At 25.6% G+C, this 23497-nt stretch overlaps 1 protein-coding gene across 1 annotated transcript; it reads left to right on the top strand.

The window, feature by feature from the left end:
- The first annotated feature begins 9847 nt into the window (after positions 1-9847).
- LOC135926448 (tRNA (cytosine(38)-C(5))-methyltransferase-like) lies at positions 9848-21952 on the top strand. Its single transcript, XM_065462333.1, has 10 exons — positions 9848-9956; positions 9996-10105; positions 10152-10228; positions 10275-10346; positions 10383-10494; positions 10539-10673; positions 10712-11025; positions 17688-17751; positions 20362-20479; positions 21767-21952. The coding sequence occupies exons 1-10, from the start codon at positions 9896-9898 to the stop codon at positions 21868-21870; spliced, it is 1167 nt and encodes a 388-aa protein (XP_065318405.1). The 5' UTR covers positions 9848-9895; the 3' UTR covers positions 21871-21952.
- The last annotated feature ends 1545 nt before the right edge of the window (positions 21953-23497 follow it).

Here is a 23497-nt window from a genome sequence, read left to right as displayed (position 1 = left end):
ATTTTTAAAATGGTTAACTCATTATTTTAGCCAGAAAAATATTGCCCATCGAGATTTACCTAATAGATATCACTTTGTTCCTCATAAAGACAAAAGCTTCAGGCTTCCAAAATATTATTCTTAATAAAATATTGAGTTCGCCGTTTTTAAAATAGGCTCAAAACGAGCCGTTTAACAACACTACTAACAACGTTCTATTATTCATACTCCATTATTTTATTTGAATTTTAATAACACATTTGTTTATTTTAATTCTTGCCCTTAAAATATTCATCCCCTTGCTTCAACTTCTTATTTATACTTTTAAAGTGGTTTCTTGTTTTAATTGCAAAATTATTTACTGAAATGCAATTTTAATTATTTATCATAAACTTAAAAGATACCGATTTTTAACAAAAGTTAATATCACTTATTTAATTAAGTTAAAAAAACTTTTTTATCTTTTTAATAACTGTTGTTCTATTATTTTGTGCATTATTTGTTCTGATTTTATATAAATGTTTTGTATTGTATACATATATTTATTTGTATTATATGATATTACAATATTAATGGACTCATTGATGATAAATAAATGAACCAATTAACTTTTGTTTTGTGGGGCGATTGTGCAATCTTAATTGGTAAAAAATAAAAATTATGAAAGAGTGTAAAATCATTGGACACCAATAATAAAAGCGACACTTAAATGGAGATAGGTTTTATGTAATATCAGTGGCGTCACTAGGGGAGGGCTAGCTGGGGCTCTCCTCTAAAAAATTTGAATAGCCTCCTGAAGAAAAAAATATTTTTTTAATGACTCTTTAATATCCCCTTGAACTAAAAATAATTTTTTTTTGATTGTCCACTGAGCGATTTCTTTTATAATTCTATTAAGTAATATATAGATTTAATTTTATTAATTAAAAATTAATAAGACTATCTAAATTTTTATTAAATGTATACTATTTTAATTATTAGATTAGATTAATACATATAAATTATATTTTCACTATGTCTGCTTTTCAATCAAATTCTGTATTAAAAATAGAATATAAATATCATTAACTAAATATATATTTAGCATTAACAGTTGAAGCTTAATTGACTTTTATTATTTAAATTATTATATAACCCTAATTAAATAAATGTAATCATTTATTAATTAAAAATTAACAAATTTAATATTGTAATTAACCGAGTTCAAAATCGCTAATCAACTATATTAATCATTTTTAAATTTAATTACTATGCCTCTTCTTAAAAATATTTTCAAGGTCCAAATAAGTATAAGAGTCTTTATAAAAGAAAGTAGACATAAAGTTTATAATCCTCTATTTAGTGGTTTATAAAATATTAGGTAAAATGCCACTTTTACAAACGCATTTGACAGTTATATAATATATCATAGTTAATATAATAATAAATTTTACTAATATATTCTTTTGGTAATAAATATAAGTAAGAATTGGCATTTAATTCTTTAACACCATCTATTTATTAAAATATATTATTAAAAATAAAATATCTTATTATTCATCCAGCAATGGATGTAATGTAATATATTAGATATCTTCCTTTCTTTGCCTGTTTTCAGGAAAGCTAATTTTTTCTTCTTTGAATAACAATTTTGAGTTAAACTTTTAATACGAGTATATTTTTGATATTATTACAAACTACCATTATTATAAGTTATAATATACTAACTATAGGTGGTGACTGGTGAGACAATAATATATAAAATCTTAATTGCTTTCATCATATCACTCTAGTTCTTATTTTAATTTGCAAAATGTTTCATTTCTAATATGGCATCCTTGCCGTGTAAAATACTCTAGGCTTCAATATATTTGCATAATTTCTTCTAAAGATTTTTAGTGTTTTTGTCAATGATATATATAACATTGGTTTTTGTTTTATCAATTTATCTAACATAAAAATTCTGATATAATTTAACATCGTGAGTTTCATGGCTATGACTGCAAATCACCCAGAATCTATTATTTGTGTGTCTATGTAATTTATGATTATACAGCTGCTGAGAGCATATGATTGTAAGTCAATTGTGTAGTAGTTTATCTATATTATAATTTCTGTCCTCACTACGTCATCGTGACCATGTCATCTCTACATCATGTTATCGCTTTATTTGTTGACTTTTTTTTTCTTCAATATCTATACAAACAGATGAGCCTATAATTCTGTTAACTATGCAACTGTAGGATGCCAAAATAAAACCTTAAATATTCTTTTAATTTATCTCAAAATTTTACAACTTATGCAAGTATTGGATGTCAAAGTAATGCATTAAATATACCTTATTTCAAATTATTCATATTATCATTAATATTTTATAAAGCTACCATTCAAACAAATACATTTATTCAATAAAATATCAACAGTCAAAACTATTATTACTCAAGAAGCTGCTATTAGTGAAAATAATTATAAATGTAAAATATAAAATGATACATAATATTTTTATTATTCAAAATTAATTTTATTTTTAAATATATAAATTTCAAGATTTAGTTTTTAAAAAAAATTATTATATTATTAAAATCAAAATATAAAAATAACCTTTTATACTCTAATAAATATTTCAAGATTTATTTGTTTTTTAAAAAAAACATTTTATTAATTATAAAATCAAAATATAATAATAACCTTTTATACTCTGTGAATATTTATACATTAATCATAAAGCTATATGTTATAAATATCATTTACAAAGGGTAGCTATTTTCATTTTTTTCAATGTGTTAGGGATTTAGCACAACGATGTCTCCTACCCCCCTTCCTTCCCTTTTTCAATATACTAATTAGTAATATTATATATACTATTTTCATTATATCAATTATATTACAATATTCAAAGTTAATTTTCTTATTTAATTTATTTTTAAATAGATCAATCGTCATTTAAATTTCAAGATTTATTTTTTTTAAAAGATTTTTATTAATTTATAAAATCAAAATATAATAATTAACTTAATCATAATACAAAAAAGTAAAAGAATTATTTATTTTTATTTCATGGATAACAAATAATGATGCAAACATTTAAGAACTATAAAAAATAAATTGTTAGAATTGTTGCAGTGAACACAATTTCTCTCCATAATTTAATTTTTGGAGTTATCTCCAATAAAACGAAGTAAGATTTGTTACTTCTTATAATAATATTTAGGCAGACCTGTTTTTGTAATGATTCTCTGATAAGTGGTTTGCCCAGGCTTTCCAAGTTTCCCTTATTATGAATTCACGTGTTTTTTATATGTATACTAGGAGTTAACCCGTAGACTAATTGGTAAATCGGAGATTTCCCCTTCATTAACTAGAGTAATTTCTCCGGACTTGGGAAATATTTTTAAAATTATTATGGGTTGGACTGGATTTAGAAAATATTCCTCAAAATTAATATTGGCTTGGTTTTCAAAATTATTAAGGATTGAGCTGGGTTTGAAAAAATTTTTTTACAATTATTAAGGTCTTGAATGCTTGGAAATTTTTTCAAATATTATGGGCTTGAACCTAGCTAGGGATTTTTAATATTAAATGTTAGTCATATGTACAGTAATATTTTTATAAAGAAATATATTTTGATTCAAAAAATAGTTTTCAGTTATCTACAAAATGTAGACATCATTTTTTTAACAAAAAATCAGCCTAGATTTATATGGCGGAACAACAAATTTATTAAAAAATATATAAATAAATTGCATATAAGTTTCATTAGTATTGAATGACATTTTTGTAATTTAAATAGATAGCATTTTTTTTACTTAACATATAGATATAGATAGCTTTTATAAAATTCTTTGATAAATAATTTCGGAAATGCAAGACATACGCTAAATTTATCTGAAAAACAACAATAACACAATATAATAGACAACAATTTATTTTCCTAACCTCAACTGATCTTCAATTAAATTACATGGGTATTCTCTAAAATAAAAAAACTCAACATTTAATCCAATAGTAGTACATAATATCATTAAATTACTTTCACCCAGAAATTATTCAGAAACATAGATTGCTACAACATCACTGAAACAAAAATCATCAAAATTATACCCATACAAAATATTCCATACTTATATCTAATACACCCTCAAATATTCAACCAAATAAGGTCCACTGCCTATATATAATTGCCAAAAAAACTTATCACACAGATTCCTTTGACTCAGTCAAGAAAATACATCTTTCAATCATAGTTTTAAGTTAATTTATCTATTTGATTAATATTATTATAAAAATAAATTTATTTTTAAACATTCCTCAATTATTTAACCCCCAATCATTTATTAGAATATCTAATTTATTTTATACATATTAATTGCAAATATCAAAATCATTTATATTTTTATATATATTTGTTAATTTTTTTAATAAAATTAGTTTTTATAATTTTATCAAATTCACTTGATGTTTCATTAAAAATCTTATTATCCACTTATTGTTCATTTATGGAATCCTTATTATTAAATATAATAATATTTTATGATTCATATCTTATTAATAAATAAAAATGATGTACTTATATTTATTGTAGTTGCTGGTACTTTTAATTTTAGGTAAGTAATTTATACCTTAAAATAATAATCAAAATTTATACAAAAAAAGAGATCTGTATAGATATAATTAAATAAAATCTACAATACTCTAAAAGTAGATGAGGATTAATTAATTATGTTAAGAAAATAAGATTTTATAAAAAAATATCCTGTCAATTAAAAATTATTTTGGATTATGTGTTCTAGATGAAATAAGTTAAACTATCTTAAAAGATGGGTTGAGAGCTCATCTTACTTAATTTTTATTGTAATAATCATTTATAATTTTTTTTGTTTTAATTATTTCATCTTAATTATAAATGACAAATGAAAACATCTTTTATTTTTTTTTCAATAAAAACATAGTGTAATAATAACATTTTTTGCATGAGTTTAAATTATTATATAAATCATTTAAATAAGGTTTATACAATAAATATATAAAAATATAGAGTACACTTTAAAAAACAAAATGTATTTTTAACAATGTGATGATTCACATTCATATTATCTTTGATTATAAACATTCATCCTTTTTGATTCTATCATCACCTATAAAAAATAAAATATATTTACATTAGCATAGATTATATATAATATCATAATTTTTATAATATGTCTTATATAAGGCCTGTTCTTTATACAATATAATTTTTAAAAAATAAAAGAAGATATAAATATTAATTTACATGACTTATTGATTATTAAATTGTATTGCTTTTGTAAGATTTTGCCTCATACCAGTTCTCAATTCCTGGTTTCTCAAGTCAGCAAAATGAAAAAATCTAATATTTAAATATCTTTAAAAAAATAGTATAAAACTAATAAATGATTACCTTTGAACAATTAATTTTACAAGAATTTGAAAATGGCTGTAACCAATCTCATGTTCATTAATATGTTCAGTAAGATCAATAAAAATATTTGTACCAATTATTGTGGAAAAAACCAACACTTCCATTTTTTTAATAATATTTTTACGTTTAATATCATTTTGATAAGTTCTAAATGAACTTTCACAAATTCGGCATAATATAGACATACTAGATGAAGGAATCACTAACCCCCCATTATTTTTAAAATTTATGAGCATATTATTTATATTATTATCAATATATGAATCACTGACCATTGCATTAATGCAAACATCACATCGTACCTTTTTTTCTTTAATAAGTTGTTGTACTATATATCCCGAAATATAAGTTGTTACATTATCTAAATATAATGATAATTTTGGGATATGAGGATTTGTTTGGCTAAAATAATAAGATAATGCCTGGGGTATTATTGGATTTGAAATAGTTTTGATAGAATTAAAATCATCGTCATGATTATTTTGAAAATTTGAACATATTAATTGAGTATTATCTAAGGAAATGCAATTTCCTGTAATTGTAGCATCCAATTTTGCCATTAAGGAAATGCGAACAGCAGATCGAACCTGATATGCTGATGGATTATCATTAAATCCACCTCTGCTACAAATACTACAAAAATATAATTCTAGGTGGTCTTGAGAGGTTTTATATGTTAAAAAGAACCTTAAAAAATTGTTATATTATAGCTTTATGAATAACTCTTGTTATAAATTAAATATAATACTTCATTTTTGGGGTTTCCCCAGTTAATAATTCCTTCCCCATTTCCAGGATGCTTTTCATAGAAAGAATTAACCCTTCTACACATGTTTTTTTATTAGACTTATAGACATAAGTTCCATTTGTTAACTTGAGTGATTTTAAAGTTTTAATGCACTTGTCAAAATGATTTTCATAATCTGCAATTGTATTATTATATAAAGGGGCTTTATATCCTTTACCAAGACAATTTCTTGTATTAAGATAATCAAACATTCTATAAGTTATTCATAAATTTATACCATAATTTTTATTTTACTGATCTATCATCAATATAAAATTAATTGTACCATCACAATTTTCAAATCCAGGAATCTCCTGATGCTGGGCAAAAAGAAGGCTATTTGCAACAGATGCACTAAAAACTTGAACAGCAAGTTTTACCTTAAAAAATATTTAATAATTATATATTTATTATCAAACTTTCATTTTTTGTTTTTGGAAAGCAATATGTGCTTTGCGCAATTTATTTGCAGCACGTAAACCTTCGCACTCCTGCAATTTGTGTAAATTTTGTATTTTCCAATAATTCTTTGGATTTTAATGGAAATCTATATTTAAAAATAGGTGAATAATAATGAGTAAAATATAAGATATATTTATGACATTGATACAAAGATAGATAGTATATAACAATCAATATTAATATCAGATCAGTTATTAGTAATATAGTATTGAATCAGTGAAAATTTGTTGATTGGCAGAGCCTCTATTAATATATATATGGTTTAAATATTTCTTACAAATATTTAAAAATGAAACTGTATCATAGTAAATATGTATTTTAAAAATGGCTAACTTAATATTTTATCCAGAAAAATATTTAGGCAAAGTTCAAAATAGAAATCTTATAAACTCAAGAGGAAGAAGCATTATTTGTCCTAGCAGTAAAAATGAGAAAACTTTATATTTTTACTAAATAAGGATTTTTTTTCAATGTTTGTAGCTTATTAATGCTTTATGTAATAAATATGTTGCATATAAAAAATAATATATATACTTATGATAAGAAATATGTGTATTAGATTCCATTTTATTTGTTTTATTACAATTATGAACACAGCACACTCCCATTATCTAAATAAAATAATAAATGATAGTGATATTAAAAGATCTGTTTTGCATGTATCCTAAGATGCATTAACATAAGATTTATAAATCCGTGCAGAATTAAGTTAAACTATATTTTAAAAAATTAAAAGGTGGGTTAGTCTTAGATTCATTTTTTAAATATAATCACCTAGTCCACATTCATAAAAAAAGTCTTATGAAAATTTAAGAATAAAAGATACTATAAAATATTATATCATAAATCGAAACCTTTAAAACTAAATTATCGTAGTAGACTTGTTTTCTATATATTAATATTTCTTGCTGACAAATAATGGATAACCAAACTACAAAATGGCGCTACAGCTGATTACAATGTGTGGACACTTTTATAATGCATTGAATGAATGAATCGTCAATCTATAGTTATATATATCATTGATCATAGTACAAAAAAGTATAAGAATCATTTATTTTTATTTCATGGATAACAAATAATGATACAAACATAAATCATTAAGCATTATAAAAAATAAATTTTGTTAGAATTGTTGCAGTGGACATAATTTCATTGCATATTTTTCTCCATAACTTAATTTTTGGGGTTACCTCCAATAAAACGAAGTAAGATTGATATTTCTTATAATAATATTAGGGCAGACCAAGATTGATATTTCTTATAATAATATTAGGGCAGACCTGATTTTGTCATGATTCTCTAATAGATGGTTCGTCCAGACTTTCCCAGTTTCCCTTATTACGAAACACCTGTTTTTTTGCATATATAACTGTGAGTTAACTTGTAGACTAACTGGTAAATCGGAGATTTCCCCTGCATTAGTTAGAAATTTTTCTCAGGGCTTGGGAAGGTTTAGAAAATATTCAACAAAATTAATATTGGCTTGCACCTGACTTGAAAATATCTTTTACAAATTATTATGGATCGGGGTAGGAAAAATTTTTTAAAATTATTATGGGTTGAGCTAGGCTTGAGAAATTTTTTTAAAATTATAAGGTCTTGGGTGCTTGAAAATTTTTTCCAAATATTGTAAGCTTGGACCTGGCTTGAAATATTTAAATGTTAAATGTTGGTCTTATGTAATCCTAATCCGTAATATTTTTACAAAAAATTTTGATATGGGGTAAAAGCTCATTTAAAAATATTTTGACTAAAAAATTTTTCCCACTCTTAGTCATAATGGGTTGAATTAATGATATTGGTTGAACTTTGCCTGAAGGGAAGGGGGGGGGGTGGGTTAAAAATATAAATTGGATAAGGTTTTTAAATAAAAGGTAACATCGTAAACGAATAAAATTATCATTCCCCGTCATTTTTGACGAACTTTCTACTAGTATATCATTAAAAATAGAAGATAATCTTTTAGAAATTTAATATATCACAATAATCTTCTTTATTACTTAAGTTTCCATCATGTAATCTAAGAGGAAGCTCTAGCCACACTATAGTTTTGGATCGGTTGTTTATATTCTATTCTTCTAGAATTATTGATTTGGTTAGGCCTATATATTTTTCCTTACTAGTCCATTCTATAAAACATTGTCTAATAACAGAGTTTCATGACCTTTTGTCAATGTAAGTTGCTAAGAATTATATTATATTAATTTGTTTTTTAAAACCATTATCAATTGAAGCATATGTATGAATTAATTAACCTTTTTTATAACTTGTAATTCTTTAGACGCAAAATTTTTTATATCAGCAATTGAAAATATCTTATACTGTAATAAATAGATTTTGTATTAAAGAATAATATATTAAAATAAAACCCAGCCAAAGGGGCTTTGCCCCCATGCCCCCAGAAGATTTTTTTAGTTAAGTCCCCTGGAATTGTGAAGCCTAGCGACGCCCATTTGTAATATAATAATATATCTTTACACATAACTATAAAGTTGCCATAGGGCTATGGGCTAGTTAGTAACCATAGTCACCATAGATGTCAAATTGAGAAAATGAGGATAAAGTGGAGCTATAAATTAGCAACTATAGTTACCACCTTTTAATCGATTAAAAATTGATTCGATGCGGTCCATCAAAAATGTCTTAGGATAAGCGTCCAGATAAAAGATTGGTCAAGATTGTATTCGACATTGTCCATCAGATATCCAGGTAGTTATCTAGTCAATTCAAGTTAAAATAACAGTCCATTGGTGAGGCCCATGGTTTTACATTGACTTTATGCTGGTTCAAGTGATAACGAATTTTTTAATTACCGTTTAACGTTTTTCACCACGCGTACTTTCCGCAATAATTGATGAAATGATTGGTGCTGAATTAAATATGACAAACCTGTGGCTGTGCAAGTAATAACGGATACTTGAGGACCGTTTAATGTTAAGCGCTATTTAATTACTCAAGATTTGCGACTGCACGTTGATGTTTGCTAGAATAAAGTAACCATCGGCTAAGATGATGAAGGATGAATGAATCCAAAAGGGAATAAAAATATTTCTACAATTATTTGATAGTGAATAATGTATATGTTTCGTATATATTTTTGTTAAATATCTATTCACATCTCGTACATGTGAAATATCGTATTTCTGTCAACTTTGATAGATCACTAGAATAGAAAAGTGATAGGTATCAATTGCTTAATTTTATCAAAAATTTACTATTTTTATAGAATTTAAAAAACTAAACAGATGTGTAGTAAAGTTTTAGAGCTCTATAGCGGAATTGGCGGGGTTCATTTCGCATTTAATAGTAATTTAATGTAACAAAATTCTCATTATATTATTGCAGAAGCTCAATTGAAATATGAAATAGTTTTTGCAATTGATATTAATTCCAAAGCAAATATGACTTATAGTGCAAATTTTAATCAAACAAATATTAAATCAAAACTCATTGAGGTATAGTTATATATAGTTTCTTATGTAATATAATATATCTTTATAGACCTTTACTGTAGATCAGCTTAATAAGCTAGATTTTGATACCCTTACTTTAAGTCCCCCATGTCAGCCTTTTACTAGGTGATGATTGATGTAATTTAATAAAATATTCTCATTCAATAAATAGATTAGGTAATTACAAGGATGATGCAGATTTAAGGTGCAAATCATTGCATTTTATAATAGATATCATTCCACAGTAATTATTATAATTATAAATCCAATTATTATTTAGATTAAAAATTATTCCAAAATATATTCTTTTAGAAAATGTTAAAGGCTTTGAGCAATCTAAAACCCATCAAAAGTTAATTTCAATGTTGAATTCACTTAATTATCATTATCAAGTTAATGTTAACAATATTTAGTAATCTTTTTCATATCAAATTAGGAATATTTATTATCGCCTAAACAATTTGGTATCCCTAATTCTAGATTAAGGTACTATTTGATAGCCAGGAATTATCCCTTTAAATTTTCAAATACATTTGAACCTAAAGAGGACCAAGAGGGCATTAACAAACCAGTATTTTTTTAAAGTCATATTATATTTACTAGCTTTAGTGTACTATTTTTAAAGAATTTCCAAATATGATATTGGAACAATTACTTAACAAATTTCCAGATAACTTTAGTGGTAGTTTGAATTATGGAAATGGTCTAGTCATCTATAAAGTTCCCAGTAGTTTGGCCTATTATTTAAACTTAGATAAATCCCAAAGAAAGTCAACAAACAAAATAAGAGATAATACCTTGAATAATATATCATTGAATATTGATGAAACTTATAATTTGGAAGCAGAGACTTTAGCTAAATACATCAATGTGATAGACCTTGTGTATCCATCTGATAATCATAGCTGCTGTTTTACTAAAGGGTAAATATATGTTATTTTATCAACTATTAATATATTACCACTCTTCATTGATAACAGCTGACCCTTTATTTTTGGCAGAGATGCATGATAGTATTTACTAAATACTGTTTGTTTTTAAAAATATTTCCTTGTTTTTTTTAAAAATATGTAAAAAAATTAGTATAGAAGAATTAAAACACTATTTTACTTTTTTTTTAAACCAAAAAAAAAAGAGTTTACAATTTGCATGTTACCACTTGAAATGCATTATTAGAAATTTAAAGTAAAGCACAAATGCTTCATTTTGAAAGCACTATTAGAAAAAAATGGCTGTTAATTTTTTCCTTATTTTTTAATACTTTTATTAGTTAATTATAATTAATTAATTAATTATGATTGATTAATCAATTATGATTGATTAATCAATTATATTAAGATATTAATATCGATTTTGGATCAGTGCCTATATCCACTCTAAAAAAAATCAGATTGGTTGATGTTTTCTAAAACTGATTCAATATTGTATTTAATAGGTTTTTGAATTTATATAAGGTTAAATTTTTCTTTATATATATTTTTTTTTGTAACAATTATTGTTGTATAATAACTATTTGAATTAATCATTATTATCACTAATATTAATGATGAGCCCAATAAAAAAAATTCAAAAACAAAGAAAATCGTTATAATTTTTTTCTTGTCAATTTTTCTTAAATTTTTTTCTCAATTTATACTTTTCTTCCCAATTTATATTTTTCTTCTCATTGCTTTAAGTCATTGTAAATCTTTATTTTTCTGATCTTTTCTCAATTTTTCCTTCTCAATTTTCACTTAATATTTTTAGTATAACCTAGTAATAATTAATATTGATAAATAATTTTATAAGCGAATGCCACAATCATTAACAGCTATTAAACACCAAAAAAACACAATATACTTACGAAAAAATATTCGAAGTAATAATATCTAAATGTAAAGAACGAGATTTATTTCCTGATTCCGAAAAAAAATTAAGGGTTTTTTTTTCCAGGGGGTTTTTCCGGGGTTTTTTTTCCGGGATTCAAAAAGTATATACTTGTTAAGTTCGGGGCCAAATAAGCAGGCTTCACGAACCATGCGGCGAGGTTGGGATCGTCAATAGTTGATGGTCTGGGCATTTTGGGGATGAGGACAAGGGAACTAGGTAATTGGTTAAGAGAGATATGATTGGACAATTACGAATGATACCCGTTTTGGTAAATATCACACAACCTATTAGGGTTACTTTCGGAGGTTGAAAGAATATATAAATAATTAAATAATTTTGTTAATAAGTCTTACAACTCCTGTTTTTCACTAAACCAAATTTTATATCTTGAATTTTGCACAACCACTAAGTTTCTTCAAATTATAAAACCAGATAACTGACTTTTATTTTAAATTTTTTTCATTTATATACATTTTTTTAATATGCAAAAAAAATTACAAGTACATTAAAAATAATAAAAATTACAAGTATTCATAAAAATAATAAAAATTACAAGTATATTAAAGTTCATAAAAAAATTAAATTCCTAGACTGCATATTCAAATTAATACTTAACAATCGTCGATAACATATTCACAACTAACTAATTATATAAAAATATAATTTATATTCAAATGATTTACGCGAATATAACACCCCCACCCTTAAGTCTAACCTTCCACTGCATCTTTCGTTAGTTCCCCATTCTCCCGCACCGAAAACGCTGTATTGTTACTTGAGGTCTCTACTGCTATTGGACATAACCTCAACTTATGCATCCCTCCGCACGACCAACATTCTAGACGGTTTTTCTTCACCTAATATGGTTCAATTCTTCGTTCGAATCGTTGTCTCTTGGGTACTTCCTGCAGGAGTAGTTTATATCTCTGTTGCGCTTCCGTTCTCGTAGCTTCCATCCATCTGTTAGATTCTAGATCCATCCACCTCTCTAATTTCCATCTTTATAATCTTATTATAAGCGGAAGTATGACGCCTTCTACAAAAATTACTATAAAAATATATACATATTCCATAATCTTCTAATGATCTACAATACATTGTATTCTGTCTACATGATAATTCTTTTAACCGTTTTAACCCTTATAAATTATGATTCTTATGATTAGGTCTATCATCAATTTTATTTCATCAAGAATTATGATTCTCCTAATTAAGTCTATTATCAATTTATGCCTTTATAAATTATGATTCTCCTATAGTGTCTATTATCAATTCCATTTCATCCGAAAATATGATCCTCATATTAGGTCTATCATCAATTTATCTCTTTATAAATTATGATTCTAATCATGTCTATCATCAATATGATTCTCATAATTATGTCTATCATCAATTTATCTCTTTATAAATTATGATTATCATCATTATGTCTATCATCAATTTATCTCTTTATAAATTATGATTTTCATAATTATGTCTATCATCAATATGATTATAATAATGTCTATCATCAATTTATCTCTTTATAAATTATGATTCTCATAACTATGTCTATCATCAATTTTATTCTATCTGAAAATATGATTCTCATAATTATGTCTATCATCAATTTATTTCTTCTAATTATATCCAATCTTTCTTGCCCTAAGCTTCTAAGTCTTGCTTGTTTCAGGTGTCTAGTAAAGGTTCCTTCTTTCCCTTCAATTTCTACTTCTACTTTTTTTCTTCCTATATTCTTACTTACTATACCCTTCCCTCTTGATGATAGACCTAATCATGAGAATCATAATTTATAAGGGTTAAAACGGTTAAAAGAATTATCATGTGGATAGAATACAATGTATTGTAGATCATTAGAAGATTATGGAATATGTATATATTTTTATAGTAATTTTTGTAGATGGCGTCATACTTCCGCTTAGGAAATAAGATTATAAAGATGGAAATTAGAGAGGTGGATGGATCAGTAGAATCTAACAGATGGATAGAAGCTTCGAGAACGGAAGCGCAACAGAGATATGAGGGACTCCTGCAGAAAGTACCCAAGAGACAACGATTCGAACGAAGAATTGAACCATATTGGGTGAAGAAAAACCCTCTAGAATGTTGTCCAATAGCAGTAGAGACCTCAAGTAACAGTACAGCGTTTTTGGTGCGGGAGAATGGGGAACCAACGAAAGATGCAGTGGAAGGTTAGTCTTAAGGGTGGGGGTGTTATATTCGCGTAAATCATTTGCATAAATTTTATTTTTATATAATTAGTTAGTTGTGAATATGTTATCGACGATTGTTAAGTATTAATTTGAATATGCAGTCTAGGAATTTATTATTTTTATGAACTTAAATATATTTGTAATTTTTATTATTTTTATGAATACTTGTAATTTTTATTATTTTTTATGAATTTTTAATATACTAGTAATTTTTTTTGCATATTAAAAAAATGTATACAAATGAAAAAATTTTAAAATAAAAGTCAGTAATCTGGTTTTATAATTTGAAGAAACTTAGTGGTTGTGCAAAATTCAATTTAAAATTTGGTTTAGTGAAAAACAGGAGTTGTAAGATTTATTAACAAAATTATTTAATTTTTTATATATTCTTTTTTATTAATACCAGGTTCCATTAAGTTTATTAAAGTCTCTACCACAAGTCTTCGACAATAGATCACAATTCAAATAAGGAATCGTAACAGAAATTATATGATCAAATTAAGTTGAATCTAAAATAAGTATATCCCATTTTTTTTACTAGCATAAAAATTTTGTCCAATATATTAAAAAAACAATAACCAACTTATCGCATCTGGGTATTCTCAAAAATAAGACAAAAGTTATGATCATAATAAAAATACAAGTTTATTTTAATCATATTTTGATGATAACACATACTTTATGATGAAACCTTGATAGGAATAGGATGCTAAAAGGTAATATAACATTCAGGAAAAAATTTGTTTAGAAAAATTTTCCTTAATAACATGTTCATTCAGGTATTTCAAATATATTTTACAGTTTTTTTCCCTTTTATGCCACAACTTGGGATCTATGCTCAAATTATAAATGATTACTTTATGATCCAAGCTAAAAGCAACTTTGTATAGGACCATGTTATTGTCTATCAAGCCGGTGAATATTTTTGGGACAAACGAAAAAATCAATTTTCGACCAAAAGTTGTAAGGAGAGCTATGATTGTAGATATATATGAGATCAGGAAAGAAATATTTATCAATTCTAAAATCGAGATCTCTACATAATTTTGAAAGAAGTTTACCTCAAGTATCAGGAATTAAATTTGACTTTTATAGGAAAAACATCACTAAACATTTCTGTTCAATCTTTGAGCATTTTTACTTATTTTTATTCAAAAAAAAGGAGATTTTACAAATCAGGATTTTCCCGAAAACAATTATATAATTAGTATCCAGCTAATTAATGTTTAAAAATACTGGGATGGCCCAGGAAAGTCGTTATTGGACTCGGCAGATTAGGTCATGCATAAAAAATATGCAGTTCAGATAATTAGATAAAAAAAATTCGAGCTGAACATGCCAATTTATTTATATATGGCATTATTTTAAATCTCTGAATTTATATAAAATTTTAATAGTCCAGCTAGGGCATTAAAATTGTGATATATTATTTTGAATTTCAAGCCAATATTTTGATTTAATATTTAAAAATAAAATACAATATATTTATTTATTTGTATTTTAAAGGACGTCTAACTAAAGTAATATAATATTAACAAAAAATTAAACAAGTTATTTATGATATAATCCACTCACTTACTCGCTCACACTAAATGATAATGATTAAATAATGATACGAATATTAACGGTTTATTGCATCAAACTAGAAGTATTTTTTCTAGTTTCGCCATTTGCACTATACTTAAGGTAGAATCATATCCCTATTGGTTTTCGAGGGATTCAAAAAACTTATTAGCTTAATAGGGGCAGGCTTCTTAGTAGAAATGATTAAACTTAATAAAAAAATATCCCCCATGTATGGCTGAGTGGAAGTAAATAATTATATAAAGAAAGGGATTTACAAACTAGCCTGGATAATTGATTAAACAAATTATTTATAAAACATTTATTGTGTATGTTATCTCTGATTAATTCAATAAACTTGTTATTATAAATATTGAGTTCATCAGATATATTTATATCAAACGCTATATTCAAATTTTTAATAAGTAAGATAAGAATATAATTAAGACAAAAATTATAAATCAATGTAAAATTGGTATTGGAATTTGAAGTCTTATCAACAAATATTGGATTGATATTGGCCAAAAAAGTAAATTACATGCAGCCCTAAATTATCCTCTTTGTTTCTTAAATATACTACAATATTATTTATACATCCTGGTACTGGCCAATACCAGGTTAATAATGGTCTTGGTATCAGCTAAGGAAAAGTTGTATCACGCATTTTTTTTTTGGCCAATCAAAAAATATTTTATAATTATTTGGCTTGATTTTTTTAGCTCATTCTGGTTTTAATTCTTCTTTCTTATTTTTTATCCTGGCCCGTAATTAATTTTCTGAAGAAAAAATCATTAATATGCATTATTAAAGGTTTTAAAATAAGTTATGTTGTATTTTAAACCAGTCTTGCAAATTTCTTCATTGAGCTAAATTATTTTGTGCTATGTCAACTAATGGCTGTGCATTCTGTCAGCCTTAATCTTAATGCCTATGATATATCATCTATAACCTACTTTTTTTTAGCCGCTAACATATAATTTGTGAAAAATATTCGAAGATTTTACAGTAGAGAGGAAGTCGATAGGTAGTTAATTGTAGTTGTTTTGGAAGGGTTGGCCGAAGCGGTGGGGGGGGGAGGAAAATCTTTATTTATTTTCCTTTTGGAAATTTTATTTATCTACCATCATCCGACCCTGGTCATAATAATTGATTGGCCGAAATAAGGTCATTAAAATGAGAGAAAAGAACTATTTAGATTACAGATGGTGATTTCAATGCCAATCGTAACTTACAATTTTTAGCAACAAATACAACGATAGCATTTATTAAAAATAGAAAGATTCGGTTTAGCTATACCAGGGATATTATTAAGGCGAAAGACTGCGAGAATTTATAGCCCAATTTCCTATTGATTTTGTTATAATTGAAAGTTAGTCCTTACTGAAGTTAACCTGGATATAACCATGCGAATTTATCAAGATAACCAATATAGACTCAGAAAACACCTATCATCAGTTTACAAGAAAGGTAGAGTTTACATAATAAGGTAATGGTATGAATTACTTGAGTGAAACATTATAAACTAATAAATAATTTATTCCTGTATTTAAACATATTTTTTTTAAAGTAATGCTCTTCACATTTGAGCATTGTGTTAAATGGCACAGGTCAATAATAATTCTTCTAAGATCATAATGCCAATTTTTTGGAATCCGCTTCCAGTCCAGGTTTAAAACTTATCTTAAATATATGAATAAAATAGCCGGGCGAACTTTTTGAATAATGAGGCGATAATTTACACATCGCACTTCGAATCATATATTTTAATTATTGATATTTATGTTAAATTGGTATATATTTATTTTATAATATTGGCAAGAAAATAAAATATGGGCGGGTAATAGGCGGATATCAAAGATGTATGGTAATATATAAAACATTTTCTTATCACGATATTAAAAGAATATTTTTATATTATTTTTTATATATTTATTTTGAAGCTATGGTAGACTCTTCAAATATTCAGGCTCATTTCTGATTATTGACAATACATCCCAAAATGATGTAAATTATTACATTATGATTTTTTTAAAAAAAATACATGAAAATACAAACTATCGAGGAATGTAACCATCTGTCCCGTATTTTATTTTCAGGATGGGTTTTTAAAAAATATTCAAAGCAGGACAGGAACCCTTTTTCATAGGTACAACACAGATATAAATCAAATAGTTTTAAATCGAGATTTAAATCAGCCCGATTTTTGAAATCAATGATTTAAAATGAATATTTTTAGTTTATAAATTTCACTTACTAAATTATAAATCAAAATATATTTTTTTTAAAAAAAATAGTTTATTCACAAAAATCAAAACATTAATAAAATATATATAAAGTCTATAGTTAATTGTTTATGCACTAAAAAATATAATATATATATATATATATATATACAAATCGTCTAATGCCATGCACCCATGTTGTTTATAGAAATTACATTATCCCGACACTTCTATTCCGATTTTTTGCCGAATATAGAAGCTCTCAGCAGCTACCCCTATTGTGAAAAATACATCCATTGATTTTCAAAGATTCATGAAGGACACCACCCAGACTTGTGCTAATTAATTGGAAAAAAAATATGATCTGAAGGAATATAAAAATAATTGATTTTATTTTAAAATTAGAAACCATTTTTTAGGTTAATGTCAATCTCATGGTTAAGGGGGGAAAAGGATAAAGCATGAACTCCTATTTTTTGGTGCAATTATAATAAATATTATAAAATATATTATAAATTTTATATTTTATATTTAGTAAGGTAAAAAAAAATTTTTCAATTGAAATAGGAAATTGGTTCAGATAACATATTTAAAAAAAATAAAGTATAAATATAAAATTGGCATTATTTAAAAAGATTTAAAAGAAATAATTTTTTTATTTTTATAAAAATACTTTTAAAATACTATAAATCTATTTTAAATAATAAATAAAATTTAAGAGGTGGTGGTGTGCATTTGCATTGTTTAAAAAATTATTTAGAAAATATTATTAATGTAAAATAAATATACATAAAATAACAAAAAAAGAAAAGTAAAAAGATCGGATCGGTTTTTACAGGTATCTGCCCGATCCGATATTTTTGGAAAACTCGAGATATCAGTGCCTATCCGATTCGATATTTAATATCGGATAGTAAAAAAATATTTATAAAATAAAAATTAATAAAAAGATTAGATCAAATAATAAAATATAATAAAAAATAATTTTTTTTATAAAAATTTTTTTTGATGTCCAAGTCCACTAAAGGTGGCACTGAAATAACCATCAGTTCACCTAAGGACTAGACAGAGGCCTCCTTGTCTTTTCCGAAATATATCTGTACTCTTATATTGCTAAGGTTAAGGATTTATTCGAAACTAGTAAGCTTAGCATTTACCTTAAAGTATTAAAAGGTTAGGGCCATTTAACAGATGTGGACTTTAAGTCTCCAGACATTTTTTATAAATAAGCTCAAGCTTTTATTTCCATTTAAAATTAGGATTAAAAAAATTATTGAATTCTCTAATACTACACAAGCTAAGGGGGGAAAGTTTGCCGACTGGGTGGCAAGGATTTGTAAATTAAAAAGCGAATGTAATTTTGATAAATCGATCGAAAAGATTATAGTCTCATCTTATTCCAAAACCATTCCATAGTGAGAACAATAGATAAATTAATAAACATAGGTAGTAAATTAGAAGATATCGAGATAGATACTAGTATAGTAAATAATTTCTCCACAAAGCTTATAAAATAGGAGTTCCAAACCACATGAGAAAAACCATGCCACAGGATTTAATTTCTGTACACTTGGGAGCAGGTAAAACTAAAGCACTGGCAAGGGATTACATATGGTGGCCTTACATGAACGCTAAAATAAATTTAAATATTAAAAACTGCAAATTATGCAATATGTGGCCAGATAACCCGAAAACCATACAACATTTATAGGCTCCAACATCTAAACCTTTCCAAAGATTACATGTTGATTACGCAGGTCCGTTCTATCAAAAATATTAGCTAATAGTAGTGGACGTACAGCAAATATCCTATCATCACCCCGGTAAAATCTATAACCACCGAGAGAACATTAAACATTAGATTGTTGGTGGTAAGCTGATGTTAAAACATGTCTTAGCTGCCACCATGCTGAATTAATATCAAAGTTGTGGTCTAAAATAGTTTTCTGTATTTTATTTATTAGCGAATCATAGGACATAATAGTAATCAATAATCATAGGAAGTAAATGATAGATATAATACATGATAAAATATTCATAATATACAATACATAGTTCTTTTAAGTTTAACAAAATGTTCTTTATATATCTACGAAAAAAAATAATCAATTATTAAGTTAAGCAAAATAAAAATTGAATTTAACTTAAGTGACAAATAATAAAAAAAAATGTAAATTACAACGATAAAATAAAACTATAATATAAACTTATTTTTAAGTTAAGAAACAAAAATAAGTTTATATTATTTGCCGTTAGATATAAAATAAATATTTTTGAAATAAAACGAAAACTTAGGATAATCCAGTTATGAAAATATAAGGCGGGACAGATTTTTATATGCCTTCTCTATAAACTATAATATATAGGCACTGTTTTTTTTGTTAAATATTAGATTAAAGAAAATTTGAAAAATGGTAAAGATAAGATGGACATATATGGGGTCGATTATCGTATCAGATATTTTAAGCCCATGGAGATTGCGCGATTGATGGGATTTCCATCTGATTTTAGTATAATTATTTTATTTATTAATTGGTTAGATGGGGTGGGTGGGTGGGGATCTGTTTATTTTGTATCTTATACCCATATATCTAATCATCCTAGGATCGAAGAAATACGCATCACAGTTGCTAATTAAATCTTATGCTATAACAATACTTAAGATACACCATTTATTCATTTTAAAAAAAGCATTTTAAAGCGGTTGTTGAATAAATAAGCTAATGACACGCCATTTTAGTTTCCTATTGATGGAAATTGCTCATATGAGAAAAAAATGGCATCCCACCAGCTGATTTGTATTGATACTCATTTAATAAATATTCACTATAGGTATTATTAATATGTTATATGTAATAGCATGATATAGAGGTGTACCGATACCACTTTTTGGAGTCGACGATATTAAATTGATAGCGGCCGATTACCGATCCGATATTATATCTGATTCTATTCTGTAAACATACTAAGTTTTTTAATTTTTAATGCACAATACATTTACTCATGTACTTTAATAGTATAACATCTATAATTACTTTATCATAACATAAGTCAAAATATATATTACAATGATCAGTTATCATTTATATTCATGAATCTAAAAGTATGTAAAATATTTTTTATTTTGATATATCACTTATTTATATAATAACATTAATCTATTTGCATAATAAGTAATAAACAAACATATTATGAAATTTGGAATAAATAAAAAAATTAGTATAAGGATTTCTTTTCAGAAATACCAAAATTTTTAGTTTATAAGAGGGTCTACTTCGATAAGAACTGTCAATATCACCAACATTCACTAAAATCAGATTTTGATGAAATACTTGTGGCAGATGTTGCTACATAATGAGGACTTTTATAAACAGAATGCGAAAAAAATAACAATATGACCGTATGTTTATTAATTAATTATTATCATATTAGTAAAATAACATAAAAATAGATTACAATTTTATTAATAAAAATAAATATTTTTTTTAGATATCACCTTTTAAAATTTTTTTATAATATATAATTATCTAAAAAAAATTTAAAAATTAAGACGCCATTTTATCGGATCGGAAAATTTTATAATATTTGCCGATAGCCGATATTTTGAAAGAAATGAAATATCGTCCCTATCCGATAAGAGATATCGGTACATCTCTAGGGTTTCTTTATCGTAAATCGTCAAAAACTAAAGTTATATCTTAGGAAACTTTTGAGTTATAATATAGTATATAAATATAACAATACATTAAAATTTCGCCTGCATTTTAAATAATTATTTTAAATTAACTATTTTATAGCCATTCCCGAAGGATTAACAAGAAGACAAATATACTCGCTATTGGGGAATAGCGTTAGCGTTGACGTTGTAGCCATAATGCTATATATCATGATAAAATTATAAATACTATATCAGATTTAAATGATAAATATTTCTACATATTTCATTCGTTGAAAATATTGATTCAAAACTTCATGATTGTCAAAAATAAGGATTAGACATTTATATTTTATTATTATTATCGTTTAAAATCATATATATGTTTTCCCTCTAAATAATCACAATTTAATAAATAAATATGTTCTAACTGACCTTTTAAAATTTTGACTCTTTTCCTCCTCATTTACATTTGGACAATACGAATTTAACTAAAGTACCCTAGAAATTATTGTAATTTTGAGTTTTAAAACCGAGGTGGGAAAAAATTTTCAAAATTATATTGGATACGACTGGGCTTGGAACCTCAAAATTTACATTAGCTTGCACCTGACATGATATTATCTTTAACAAATTATTAAGGGTTGACTGGGCTGGATAAACTTTTTAATAATTATATGCTTCCTAATAAACATAGTAAAAAAATGAATAAAAATCTCATTCCCCGTCATTTTTGACTGGCTTATCATAAAATCTTTTAAATTCAATTATAACTGGATATTTTTTATACTATGATAATTTAAATAGTAAATATAAAGAATTAAACAAGACATCTTCCTACTTAGTTTATAGCATTTATTATAGGGTAACATTTTTTAAAAATTTAATATCTTCGTTTCTGTTTGCGTGATTTTGTATTTAAGTTGAACTCTATATCGAACTTCGTTTTTAATGTAGTCTTGTAAAATGATGCCAGGAATATTCTTTGCACAAATGAAGGACAATTGTATTCCTTTAAATAGATAAATTATGACTTTTATATTTTATAATATATCAATAATTCAGGAATTAAGAAAAATTATAGCCATAGAAATAAAACCTGTCATTAATATATTACTCACTTAGTTCAGGGCCATTAAATATATATTTTGAAATAAAGTATACTCTAATATTCTATGCACTATATAGAATATTTACAAATAATGTACATATTTCAGCACAAAATTTGCATACATGCCTATTAGAGTACCAGAAGAAATTCAAATTGGAAGCCCAGCGTCCCTAATCCTAGCCACGATGCTAAGGTAGCTTTGGTAGAGGATTTATTATCACTAGCCATAGACTTAAATATTTTTAATAGATATTTACTACCTTAGGAGGATGGCATTCTCTGTCCAAGAACGAAAGATCAAGCTACTACTGGGAAAGGCATTGAGCCATGGCTTTTTTCAAAATTGAGAATCTTTTAGTAGTTTAAAATCAGTTTTACCAGCAGACTAAGTCAGATGTTCAATGTTCATGATTTGATAACCAATTCTAATATTCAATCTGGAAATTTAATTAATATTAGAATTTTCTAAGAATAAAATAATCGGGAGAAATTGAAGCTTGAAAGGGCGATCAGGGAAAGCGGAAGAGGATGCCTTCGATCTTTCTGGGTAGCGAGGCCAACAACCAATTTCTCTCTGAAAAGATTAAATTGGTATCTTTTTTTGAAAAAAAGACTCTTGGCCAGAATATTAGTAAAATTGGGCATTAGTTTGGCCATAAGGGAAACCACTGCTGAATAAAAGCCTTCGGTAGAAGAAGTTAAATGTATTAGGTCCTGGATCGTAGTTATTTTAATTAGAAGTTGTGGAAAGAGTGTTTGGGA

Source organism: Gordionus sp. m RMFG-2023, chromosome 3 (assembly GCF_954871325.1).
Source record: "Gordionus sp. m RMFG-2023 chromosome 3, tfGorSpeb1-WG-v2, whole genome shotgun sequence".
Lineage (NCBI taxonomy): Eukaryota > Metazoa > Nematomorpha > Gordioida > Chordodea > Parachordodidae > Gordionus > Gordionus sp. m RMFG-2023.
The sequence above is the reverse complement of the archived record's forward strand: the minus strand, read 5'-3'. Positions and strand labels throughout refer to the sequence as shown.

Bases quoted from the DNA above. Each gene is read 5' to 3' on its own strand.
- LOC135926448 (XM_065462333.1), top strand. From the start codon at position 9,896: ATGTGTAGTAAAGTTTTAGAGCTCTATAGCGGAATTGGCGGGGTTCAT. The intron at 9,957-9,995 runs GTAATTTAATGT...ATATTATTGCAG, and splicing joins GGTTCATTTCGCATTTAATA to AAGCTCAATTGAAATATGAA. The intron at 11,026-17,687 runs GTAAATATATGT...TTTATTTTGAAG, and splicing joins AGCTGCTGTTTTACTAAAGG to CTATGGTAGACTCTTCAAAT.